The sequence below is a fragment of the Simochromis diagramma genome, unplaced genomic scaffold (genome assembly GCF_900408965.1).
Source record: "Simochromis diagramma unplaced genomic scaffold, fSimDia1.1 OVJJ01000344.1, whole genome shotgun sequence".
Classification (NCBI taxonomy): domain Eukaryota; kingdom Metazoa; phylum Chordata; class Actinopteri; order Cichliformes; family Cichlidae; genus Simochromis; species Simochromis diagramma.
The window spans coordinates 3001818-3013374 of NW_024387375.1; the positions used below are offsets into that span (position 1 = coordinate 3001818).

The 11557-nt window shown below is 43.6% G+C and overlaps 1 protein-coding gene across 1 annotated transcript in view; it reads right to left on the reverse strand.

Moving 5' to 3' along the window:
• Positions 1-11318, reverse strand: part of traf4a (tnf receptor-associated factor 4a) — a 34381-nt gene extending 23063 nt beyond the window's left edge. Inside the window, exon 1 of the mRNA XM_040008622.1 lies at positions 10635-11318. Coding sequence (XP_039864556.1) covers positions 10635-10777 — 143 coding nt within the window. The 5' untranslated portion in view covers positions 10778-11318. The remainder of the gene's footprint in view (positions 1-10634) is intronic.
• Between the last annotated feature and the right edge of the window lie 239 nt (positions 11319-11557).

Consider the following 11557-nt stretch of genomic DNA (forward strand, 5'->3'; position numbering starts at 1 on the left):
CACTTCAAGCGAGGGGCTTAACTGCTCTGCAGACACCTGTTCGGCTCGACAGAGGAGCCTTTCACTGAGGACAGGTGCCTCGGCAGCGAGCCGCCAACTTCCCGATCCCAGCTGCTCCGCTTTCAGACCTCGAACAGAGATTCCTCACATGCCTTCCTGTCAGCCCCGAAACCCTAAAGACTACTCCCTGATGCAAACAAGAGGCATTGAGTCGACAAAACAAGAGCATGTGGTTTAAGGCGCATAAGCTGCACGCAAAAAGCTGCATTAGTGCACATTTCTCACTCGGGGATAGATCAGAATCAGAATACTTTATTAATCCCGAAGGAAATTAGGGATTAGATTACAGATGTTTTGTCTAAAAGTATGTGCAAGTTTCACTTCCTTCATGAATAACGAGACGTCACCTTCAATACAAAGAAGTCTGACGAAGATTCAAGTAAAATAAACTCACAAAGCTGCTGCATCATCAAAATTACTTCTCAGAAATCTTTCCACAGTCATATCTCCTCAGTATTAGTCCAAGGTGACGTCTTCATCACTCTAACCAGTTCGAATTCTATCTGCTGGCAGATTACTTCACCGATTATTTGATGAAATTTTGGTGAGAACAGTCCAAACAGCCCACTGCTGACTGTTAAATATAAAAAACTAAATACCAGAGCCAGAAAACCTCACAGTTCAGCTGCTGAAACTAGAAAAATGTTCAGTATTTTTGCCTGAAAATGACTCGTTAATCAGCCCTAATTTGAGGTTTGATGGCGTCTGCTTGCACTCTCCAGATGCGATTTCAGCCTTACAGCTTCAAATGAGAAAGCGCCCTGCTGGAATAATCTGTGTGAGAGTCGAAACACGTGTGTCGGTGCGCTGGGTCCGTCAGCTCGGTGACCTGTGCACAAGACAAACACGCTGAATGAGCGGCGAGTCGATTAGTGCGAGAGGGGAGCAGATGGAGCCGGGCTGAACACTCAAACCTTAAAGTATCTGCCGCTGAACCCTAAAATCAGCAGCGGGAACAGGCAGAGAGCATGTATGTGGTTTCATATACACATATTATTATCTGAGCCGCTTCACATAGTATGCATACTCGGGCACATGTAAGCACTAGTCACGCTTTTCAGATCTGGGCCAGTTGGCTGTGGTCCAGCATCAGGGCTGGGCTGAGCAGCTCGGTCCCAGCATGCTCGCTGTGCGAGGAGCAAGGTGCTTCAATGCATAGCAGGAATGTTTTCAGCCTTTGTTTGGGCGCAAAGGGCTGCGGGATTCATTTTAAAGGAGCTCTTATAGGCAAGGGCAAGTCGAGGCATGTCTATAACGGCCTCTTATTGGGCCTCACGAACACTCAGGAATATATTCACAGGCATATTCGCATGGTTACATGCAAACCAGGCGTCTACTGGGAAACATTACATCCCATTTACACACGCTGCCGCCTCTGTGGGTTAAGGTAAAAGCAAGCTAGTGTTTTTTCCTGTTTGTTTGCCTTGTTTATCATGTTTTGGGTGAATAAATAAATAAATAACTCAACTCTTTACCCTTTAAAAGCCAGCTAGGACTAACCCTTGAAGCTCTCTTCTGAGCTGAACAGTTTCTGTCATATTTCAGGCCTATATATAGACCAGATGACTCTGTGTGCGTCACAAGTTAGTGAGGGTGGTCTCTGCTTGGATAACCCTGAAAACTATTGTTAATAAATCTTTATCGACATATACCGAGCTTTCAAAACTCATCACTAAGGGTACTGGGAACGTCGTCGAATGTCGTCTTTATGAAGGAAATAACTAAACGCCGAAACTTCCGGTCCATGCATAGTTGGATTTTGGGCTTCCCGTTGAGGATTTTATGCAGATCCTTAAGGGTATTAGCGCATAACAAAGCATAACATTCAGAAACCATAAATCAGTGTTATCTGAAAAAACACAGAAGATGATGGTGAAATCAGTTTGATGTAGCAGGAAGATCAGTCAATTATATGGGAATTGAACAAATTTCTTGGTTATCTTCCGAAACATTTCTTCAGTTCTTTGCAGTTTTGTTGAGACGGCCTCGTTTGCTTGCAGTTGCTAATTTTCACTAAGCTTCACACCAACCTAGTATTGTTATTAATGAGTCATTTAGTTGAATTAGTATCTCCCTAAGCCTGTTAAATTACTTTAAACTACCGCCACATAACTGTCAGTTACAGCCACAATGTAAAAAATGTTTTCTAAAGAGCAACTAATCCGTTAATTATCACCTTTAGCCCTAATTTTACCTACAAATAATCGTCCTGTTCGCCCACCTTACCTGTTTTTAACAATACTTAGAGTCAGTGACTACAGTCTCATGACAGCCAATAAAAAAAACAACCACAACTGCGCAACAAAACCTATATTGTAACAAACTACCTCTTCATTGTAAGTACTATGAACCAAATCTGCACTTGTAATAAGCCGCAATTTGCTTTTATTTCAACAAACCTGTATTTCATTTTTAGGCTGTTATACCGGCACTTCATCAGGTAACATGAATCCATGATTTGAAGTCATTCAAGTGGATGGAAGTTGACTTACTTTCCCTAAACCACAAATTAACCTTCATCTAAACATTCTGACACAAACCACAAACAGCAGTGGAAACACAGTGTGTGGGGTCAGGTAGTCTGGCTTTATGGAGAAGTCTGTGAAAGCCTCCGAAGTCATTCAGGATGTGTTCCTGTCTGAGCTCGCATAATCGGTTCCAGGGGCCTTTCAGAAGAGAAGAATTATTATTATTAAAAAAAACAAATAAAAAACACATCCAGATGACACAACCTGAATGCGAAACATCTCCATCAGAAAATCCACCCAAGAGCCCAAAGTGGCTCCGAGTTTCATCCGAACTCGAGCGCACGCTCTCGTTTCTTTACATCCGTCAAAATATGAATCTCATAATGACATCTTTTCTCTACTGGAGGGCCTCTGCAGCTGTGTGAACTGGCCGGGGCGCTTTCTCTCAGCAATGTCATCATCACAGCTGCATCTCTAAAGCCTCTCTCCGCTTCCTCCCAGGAGACAAGCGTCTTATCCTGAAACAGCCTCGGCTCACATCTATCCGTCAGTCTCAGGAGTGAACGACTTCCATAAACGTATTTTTGTTCTCCCTGCTGCACTTTTTTTCCCCCCCTCTACTTTTCGTGGGGGGGAAGAAGTGGGTTTGCGTGGTATGTAAGCAAAGTCACGTGAAGCCGTTGTGGTCGCAGCCCAAAAACAACAAATTTAATCTGACTGTGTAATAATTCTGTCTGTTTGCTGTTTATAACAAGCAACATTAAAGTTGGCTGCAGATCATTTCATCCTCTCCTGTCTAAACATGGATAATTATGGGCTATTAGATGTCAACATCCATTTCCTTACACCCATGAGACATGGCAATTTGAGGTTGTTTTCTTTTATTTTTCGGGATTATATTCTCAGACTTAGATCTTCAGCTTATGTGCAGCTAAACTGAAATAACACTGCTTGCAACAGAAATGGGTGCTTGGTTCGTACAGACGCAATTATGAATCAAGAACATGCGTGAAGCCACCGGGTGGCTGCACCTGTAGTTCAAAAAGCACAAAATGAACCAAACTACACTGGTTGAGAATCTCCACTTTCATGTTGCGCTGCAGCTGAACTCGATTGCTCGGGCTGTAAACTTGGTCCACGTTAAACTTTAAACATCAGTGACTTTCCATGCAATCATTAATTTCAAAGTCCAGCCGTGTGGTGAGCTCAGGGACTTTCAGTGACTAACTTCCTTGTCAGTAATTGCTGCTAGAATTAGAAAGGTGTGGGTGTCACACCTTCACAGCAGCTGGTGACTGCTGCTCGACTCTGCAGGTACATTTAGGTGGCATTCAGAGCACCAACTGCTCTTTTCCCAGACAAAAGCTGCAGTGTCCCGCACCATGTTTTATCTCTGCACGCCTCTTTATCCTCCGACTCCTTCTATGCATTGATGTGTTAAAGTTTATGGGACCCTTTCCAGCTCCATCACCCCGAGTGCAACAGCTGACAGCAGCTTGATTGCACAGCTCTGATAGGCCTTCACAGACCCCAAAGTGTAGAGCGGAGGCCTCGCCTGAACACAGCATCTCTCTGTGCGCTGCTTGCTGATCACTGTTGAGTCTCCGGATCTGGACCCAGGAAGCCTGTGCAGTGTTGGGACACCTGCGGGGGGACTGTGAATGTCTCTGTGACAGGACCGCAGGATGGAAATGGCAGCGAACACGCAGTCATTCACCAGTCATCCATGGCTCTGCTCCCATTCAGACACAGACACCCACTGAGGCACAAAGACCCAGCTGCCTCAAGTGGCAGACTTACACACAACATTGAGCACTAATACAACACAGCTCCATTAAGCCCTTTAAGAAACGTCCTGTCACTGCAGCCAGAGTGCCCCTCTATACATCCCTTTGGACAGAAGGGAATTCATCACAAAGTTAAAAGGGGGACACATTTAGATCATCGTGTGCCAAACAGGCCAAACGCTCTGAGCTCAGATCACACCTGTTTAGTGTTTTGGTTAAATCCAGAACTAGTTTAAAATTGCACAATCCATCTGAATCGTGCCTCCAAGCTTAATAATGCTGGCATTGTGATTCTGACAGCTGTGCATTACAAAGACAGACGTCAAACTCAAACAAGTGGAGCTTTTACACACCTGAGTCACATGCAAACTTTGTTTTTCTGCTCTGTTCCTACAGTCTGTTCAGGCTCCGATGATAAAACCTGCGTGTGTTACACTCAGAATGTGGATGCAAAACCAACGAGGGACTCGATAAAGAATCAGACCTGTGAGGTGTATTTTAATCAATATCCATCCCTAGTCTTAGAATCACATCCTAACAAACCAGCTTCAGTAAAAGAGCAAATACAGTCTTTATAGAAACTTTATAAACCACTGATTAAACAACTTTGAATGAGGAAATTTCATCAGCACAGAAATTGTTTACTTTTTTGGGAAATTAGCTTTCACACTAAAAACCGAATGAGAATATCCGAGACTCACATCCACACCTATGGCCCATTAAACTAACGAGCATGTCTTTGGGCTGTGGCAGGAAACCGGAGCACCTTCAGGAAACTTATTCTGGACAAGCTCCACACAGAAAGATCCCAGGAACTCTATGAGGTGACAGTGAGGCAACCACTGTACCATAGTGCCGCCCACGACTTAAAGAATTCCCCACACCTGACAAAGAAGTCATCTGGCAAATAACTCACTTCCATATAGAAGGCCTGGCCTACTTTTTTCACATAAAGACAAAGGAAAGTAATTTTATTATAGATTTATGTTTTGAAAATAAAGGGTTTGGCTTTTTAACAAAGTAATAAAAGAGTTGTTGACTGTAGTGTTAGAGCAATTCATTAATTTATTGAAAAAGTAGCCAATCAGACAATCATTATAGCAACAATTTAGCCGTTTCATTAATCATTTAAATAGTTTATTAAGCAAAAATGCTCACGCTAAGCTTTTAATAAGTCCACTTGGCTTCTTGGAAACACTTCCAATCAGGTGACTTATCAGTTTTTTTACTACCACACTGCCCACATATTAGATTAGACAGATGCTAGAGGAAGGAGAGTGAGGTACGAGGTGTTCTGTGGCTGTGCATCAGGACATCCACAGTGTAAAAAACGTGGGAGAGCACAGCTGAAAAAGCGAGTATCACCTACATCAGTGAGGAGTGGGGAAAAATGCTGTGCTACACACAGAGGACATGTCAAAGTTAAAACGAATCAAGGTCTGCTGCGAAAAACACTGGCCTGGCTTTCGGACAGTGAATAATCGAGCCGTGAAAAATTCTCACATTAGCCCACTTTGGAGCCACTCGTGACTCCGGGTAAGTCAGCAGTTGTGCTGTACGAATGCGCGAAGGGCCTGTAGGAAGAGATGCTCCCGAGCTGAACAAACCAATTACACCCCTGTCAAGGCCGTGGCGCTGCACTGCATCATCCCCACAGAGGCCCCACAGTTACACTGTGAGGCTTTACTCTGGCTCAGGAGTCCCGGCACTGCCGAGCCGTGAGGCCTGGCATGTGTGGCTCGATCATAAGCCCAACTATTAAGTGTTTATTGTCCTTTATTAGAGCCTCAGTGTGGCTAAAACAAAGTCTGCCCTGGTCAGTAGACACCGAGCAACTGAGGCATGTGACTTCTATTTGATTGCAGAGTGTGTTAAAGCTGCAGGGCAGGGCTGCTTTTACCCCATGACTCTCCCTTTAGAAGAGTGTGTGTTGGAGGGGGGGAAACCTCCAAGACTGCTGCTGCTGCACATTCCTCCCAAAGCGGAAACACAGGCCATTAGCATCACATGCTAACAGAGGCTGCTCAGACACAGTAGAGCCACAACGCTTCATGTGTTTCCTTGAGTGCCTCTCAGGGACGTTTCACTCCACTGTGACATTCTTTGAAGTGGAAATACAGGATTAGCCTCCTCGTGGTCCTATGAACAAAATAAATGGTTTAAAAGGTGATAGAAAACTCTATCTGAACACACATGGCTTATGTCTGCCTGGAGGTATAATACAAAATATTTATATAACATATTAGCACTGTTGCCTCGTAATAAGAATGTCCTAGGTACAAATCCTGCCCCGAGTGAAGGAGTCTCCCTGTGCCTGCGTTGGCTCTCTCCAGGTATTCCGGTTTGCTCCCACACTCCAAAGACAGGCTAATTGCTGATGCTCAATTAGCCCTAGGCGTGAATGCGAGCATGAACGGACCTGCGCAGGGTGTACTCCACATCTCACCCTGTGACAGCTGGGATAGGCTCCAGCCTAGGATGTCCTCACATCGGCGCTTATTACAGCTTGCACCTGACAAGTACTGTCACATTAGGACTAAAAGTGAAACCAGAACTCGGAGGAGACATGGAGCATGACTAACAGAAGAAGGCGTCGCATCGTGGTGCAGATCGGGATCAATTTCCTTAAAATTACAAAGATGGTGCACTAACCCTGGTAGTTGTTGCTCTCTGCATGTCCTCGTGCCATTACTGTCATTTGTGATCATCTCCGTTCTTCTCATGAGGAATTTGGTTATTAAGCACGTATCACTCACCACATAGCGTGTTATAACCCAGTTATATTGCTCCATATAAATTTCTAAATAAGTCTGAGGGATTATTTCGTGAGAAAGGATGATTAACGCTCCAGCAATGTCATGCATTTGCTTACTTGTGGCTTATTGTGACAGAGCAGTGGGTCTCCGGAGATGATGACAGAGCCGTCCATGTGAAAGCGGGCATACTGGCCAAGCAAGCCTGGACTGGATGTGACATAGCCCTCAATAACTTCAGAGACAGGATCAGCTGAGTTGCACAATGGGCAATGCATTAGCTAACTACTGACTGTCAGCCTCAATAAACTTGAACCGTGCTCACAAAAGGCGCACACGCTCGACGGCCTCGACTGGCACACTTCGTTAATTAAAGAGGTGAGAACGAAGCCTGTCAGCTGCTAAAACACTATTTGCTGTTCACGTAGATGTTTATTTACGCTTTAATCTACCTGGGAAGTGAAGCAGGAAATCTCCTTTGAAGCACGATCAGAGTTCCCACTGTGAAACAGTGTGACCTTGTACGTCATTGTGATTCTATTATTATAAATCTGAATGTGGAAACAGTTTATTTAGACATCTTAGTGCCACTATCACACATCTCTCTTCATGAAAAGCTCAGAAAATAGCTGTTTTAAGTGGCTCGTAACAAATTTGGAGACATCAGGAGAAGTTTATAAACATTATTCTGCAGTTTTTAGGCCATTAATAAAGAGATTTAATTATCTGGTGTAAGATCATATTTGTTAATAAGTTGGAAATAGAGTTTTAACCTTGTATACAATGGGTGCTAAAAAAGTCTAACACCTAAGTTTACTGATCAGAGGTGTAAATACTTTTAAGTATTGAATGATAAACGGATCAATGGCCAACAGATGACCTGTGAACATTAGTAAATATTGATAAAACGACCACCCACATTTTAGCTCCTTTACTCAGGATGTGTTGTTAAAGAGGAGATGCACTTCCAGTAAGGCTCTCCACTCACTTGATGTAGGTCATGTAAACTGTACAGGGAGGAATCATATTATGTGACATCTCTACCACGCAGGGGCACAATGTTACTCAATTTAAAACTTTAACAAGTTGAGAAACTTTAGTTAAATTCAGTCAGTCTGTGGGAGTTAAAGGAAAAAAAAAAAAAAAAAAAAAAGAGCGTAAACTGGAGGACGAACATGGAGGCGGACGGGATGAGGCAGACAAAGCGTCGGGCCAAACTCATTGATCAGCAGCAACACTGTTCCTCCCGCGCTCCCTTTGTTCAGCACTCTTTCTGCTTTTCAACCAGATGCAATCTACTGCTGTTTAGTAATCCAGAGGAGGCTTCCCGATGACTCAAAACACTGCAAACCAGCAGCTCACGACAAACTAGCTAATATATTCATAGCGTCAATCCACCTCTGTGCTGTCAATGTGTTCTGACACAGGAAGCCTGACTGAATGATCACCAAATAAGACATCAGTCTTTCCTGAAAGCAACTGGAGCTTACAGAGAAGTTATCCCAGTTTCCCTCGGGGTGTCTTCGTGTTTCATCAAGTAAAAGCGAAGACTGGTCTCAGCTAAAAGGCTGATTTTATAACTGATGTTAAACTGTGGATCAGCTTGACAGGAAAAATGACAAACCAAGAAACCGCAGCATTTTTATGACTCATAAAACTACATTTGAACAATTATAATGTGACGTTTAACTATAGCAAAGCATCAGACACTGCAGACAGTCGTCTTTAGTGTCTCAAACAAAAGCAACTTTGTGTTTTGTCTTTCTCGATTTATCTTTCCATTTAATCACTGCAGCTCAGATTTGAAACTTCACAGCAGCTGTCACCCATATCCCATCCAGACTCCATAACATAAAAACAATAGTCTGAACAAAGAGACCAGATCTACTTTTATTCAAATCTGATGTGTGAATTTAGTTTTCAGCCTACACATGAAACAACTAATGATCATATTTCCAATAATTCAAATGTTTAGCACAAAACACTACAAATGTTCTTCAGTCCCATTTCATTCACTTGAATCTATTACGCCAGCAAATTTTCAAATCGAGGAGGAATCAAGTTCTGACGGCACTTTTGCTCAAAAAAAGAAAAGAAAAATGTGGTAATCAGACAGCTTTTCCAAAACAGTGTGAGTCACATTTAGACCGCACTGTACAGATTTAAAAAAAAAAAAAAAAAAGGGAAATAAAAGCCAAGCTTATGAATGACAACTCCCACAATCAAGTCTTTAGACCTTCTAGTGTGGAGGGCAACGCAACTGTAATACACAGATCAGATCTTTTATTTAATCGGCTACTCTCTGTTCAAAAAACAAACAAACAAAAAGTTCTCAGTGTCTCAAAGTCCACAACCAACAGGGAAACAACACAAATGGAGTTAAGGTAAAATGAGTTAACACAAAGAAAAGCAGGAAATTTTAAACCATTTAAAAACAGATATTTTGGTCAAAAATTAGATTTTTCCCTATCATCATCATCATCAACTACAAATTTTACTTATCAGTGCACCAAAATATTTCAAGGTTAATTTTAACCTTTAAAATAATTTTTTTCAGTTTATAAAAAAAATAATTAAGTATTAACTAAATTTGTTAACCTGTTTGTTTCCCGTTTTAAATCTTTGTGATGTGGCTTTTAGGGCCATTAGTGCTTTTCTGCACACATTTTAATGCAACTAAACATCACATAAACACAAATCAGAAGTCGACAATCTGAACTCATCTACTACTTTACATGGTGACACTGCAGCCAATCAGGCTGGAGAAGAAGCTCCTGATGCAGGTGTGTGTGTGATCTGCAGGTAAGCTGTTGGGGGATTCTGTGTATTGCTTGAGAGTCCTGTAGGTGTAGTGGGATAATTAGCAACAGGGCCATCTTTGAAAGGAACAAAACAAAGACTCTGTTTGTAGGGATCTTAACACTGAGTCCAGTGTTGAACAGATTAAAAGGTGAGGAGGTCTGCCATCCTGCTGACCTCTGAGCGAAAGGTCCCTCAGCGGCCCCCAGATGCCCCCGACCAATGAACCACTGTCTAATCCTGGACTCAAGAACATACTCAAACACACACATACACAACCCACGCAGACTCATCCACCCCAGCCCAGAAACACAGACAGTATGGGGAGGCAGGGGCCCTCTGCAGGCCACAATCACCACAGCATGAAAAATTAATGTAAAAGGGGGGAAAACCCCCAAACTTTAACATAAAGATTACACTCGGAGAAAAAAAAAAATCTGCACATTTATGAGTCTAAGCGATAATTAACAATGATGAAATATTATTCCAGGCTAAAGCTGCACATGCAGAGAGAGAAAAAACACACCTGACATCAAGAGAAGGAGGGTTAAAGCCAGGCATTGTTTACCAGGCCTCATATTGTGTTATTGCTCTGGGCAGCAGCTACACAATAGACCAACATTAATGCAGACCCAGGCAAGACGGAAGAAAGGTGAGCAGGGCACACCTTTGCTTTTATTTACTGCTGCTCGACCGAAACTACGCCAGTAATTTCCGGTGTCGCCTGCAAAGAGGTGGATCCCTGTGCACACAAACACACAGCATACCTCAGAAATTCTTGCAGGCAGGTGTCACAGAAGCGGTGTCCACAGGTGGACACTTGGACGGGCTCCCGCATCGCTTTGCTGCAGAGCGGACACTGGAAGCGTCTCTTTGGCTTCTCCAGGAACTTGTAATCAAACCCGGGCATGGCTGCAGGTTCTGTCGCTTTTGTCGGGCCTTCGGCTGCAGGTTAAAGGTAAAAATGTCCTCTCGATCCCCCCGCAAACGGGGCTGTCTAGCTGCGCTGCCGTGAAGCCGATGAGGGGTTCATATCACGTCCCTTCCGCCGCCGACGGATCGGGCTCTGCAGATTCGTCCTCCCGCAGTACTCAGCTGTCTGACGGCAACAAAGGCTGGACGGTCCGAGACAGGCTGGAGAAACGGTTCTCCCTCCGCAGTGTTTATGTTGGCCGGCAGAGCTGCTACAGCTGTGCGGATGACTCCTCTGGTGATGCAGAACTGACACACTGAGAGCAAAGCAAGAGCCCTCCGTCTGTTTAGGTGCACCGAGTCCCGCCTCCTCCTCCTCCTCCAGGCAGGAGGAGTCAAGGAGCTGAAACGCTCTGTTCACACCATTTTATCTCTGTGATCCCCTCTTTATGAGGCTTTAATCGAGCCTTTGTCCGGCTACAGTGGGCTCTCATCGTTCTTTCATTTCACATTTGATAATTATCAATGTTTATTTATCAGCTTAGACGCCATCAGGGGTCCACATAAAGTGTCGGAGAGTGATAATAAATAAATAAATGAAAAAATACTAAACATACATAGTGCCAGCTGGTGAAGTCACACGTGAGAGAGGTTTCGCAGTAAAGATGTAAATTAAATAAAGAAAAACTGAATCCAACTCAGACACCTACAGCACAGTCAGAGGGGAGAGGCGCCCCCTGGCGATGGAGCAGCACACCAGCCTGGTATTATTTCGTTT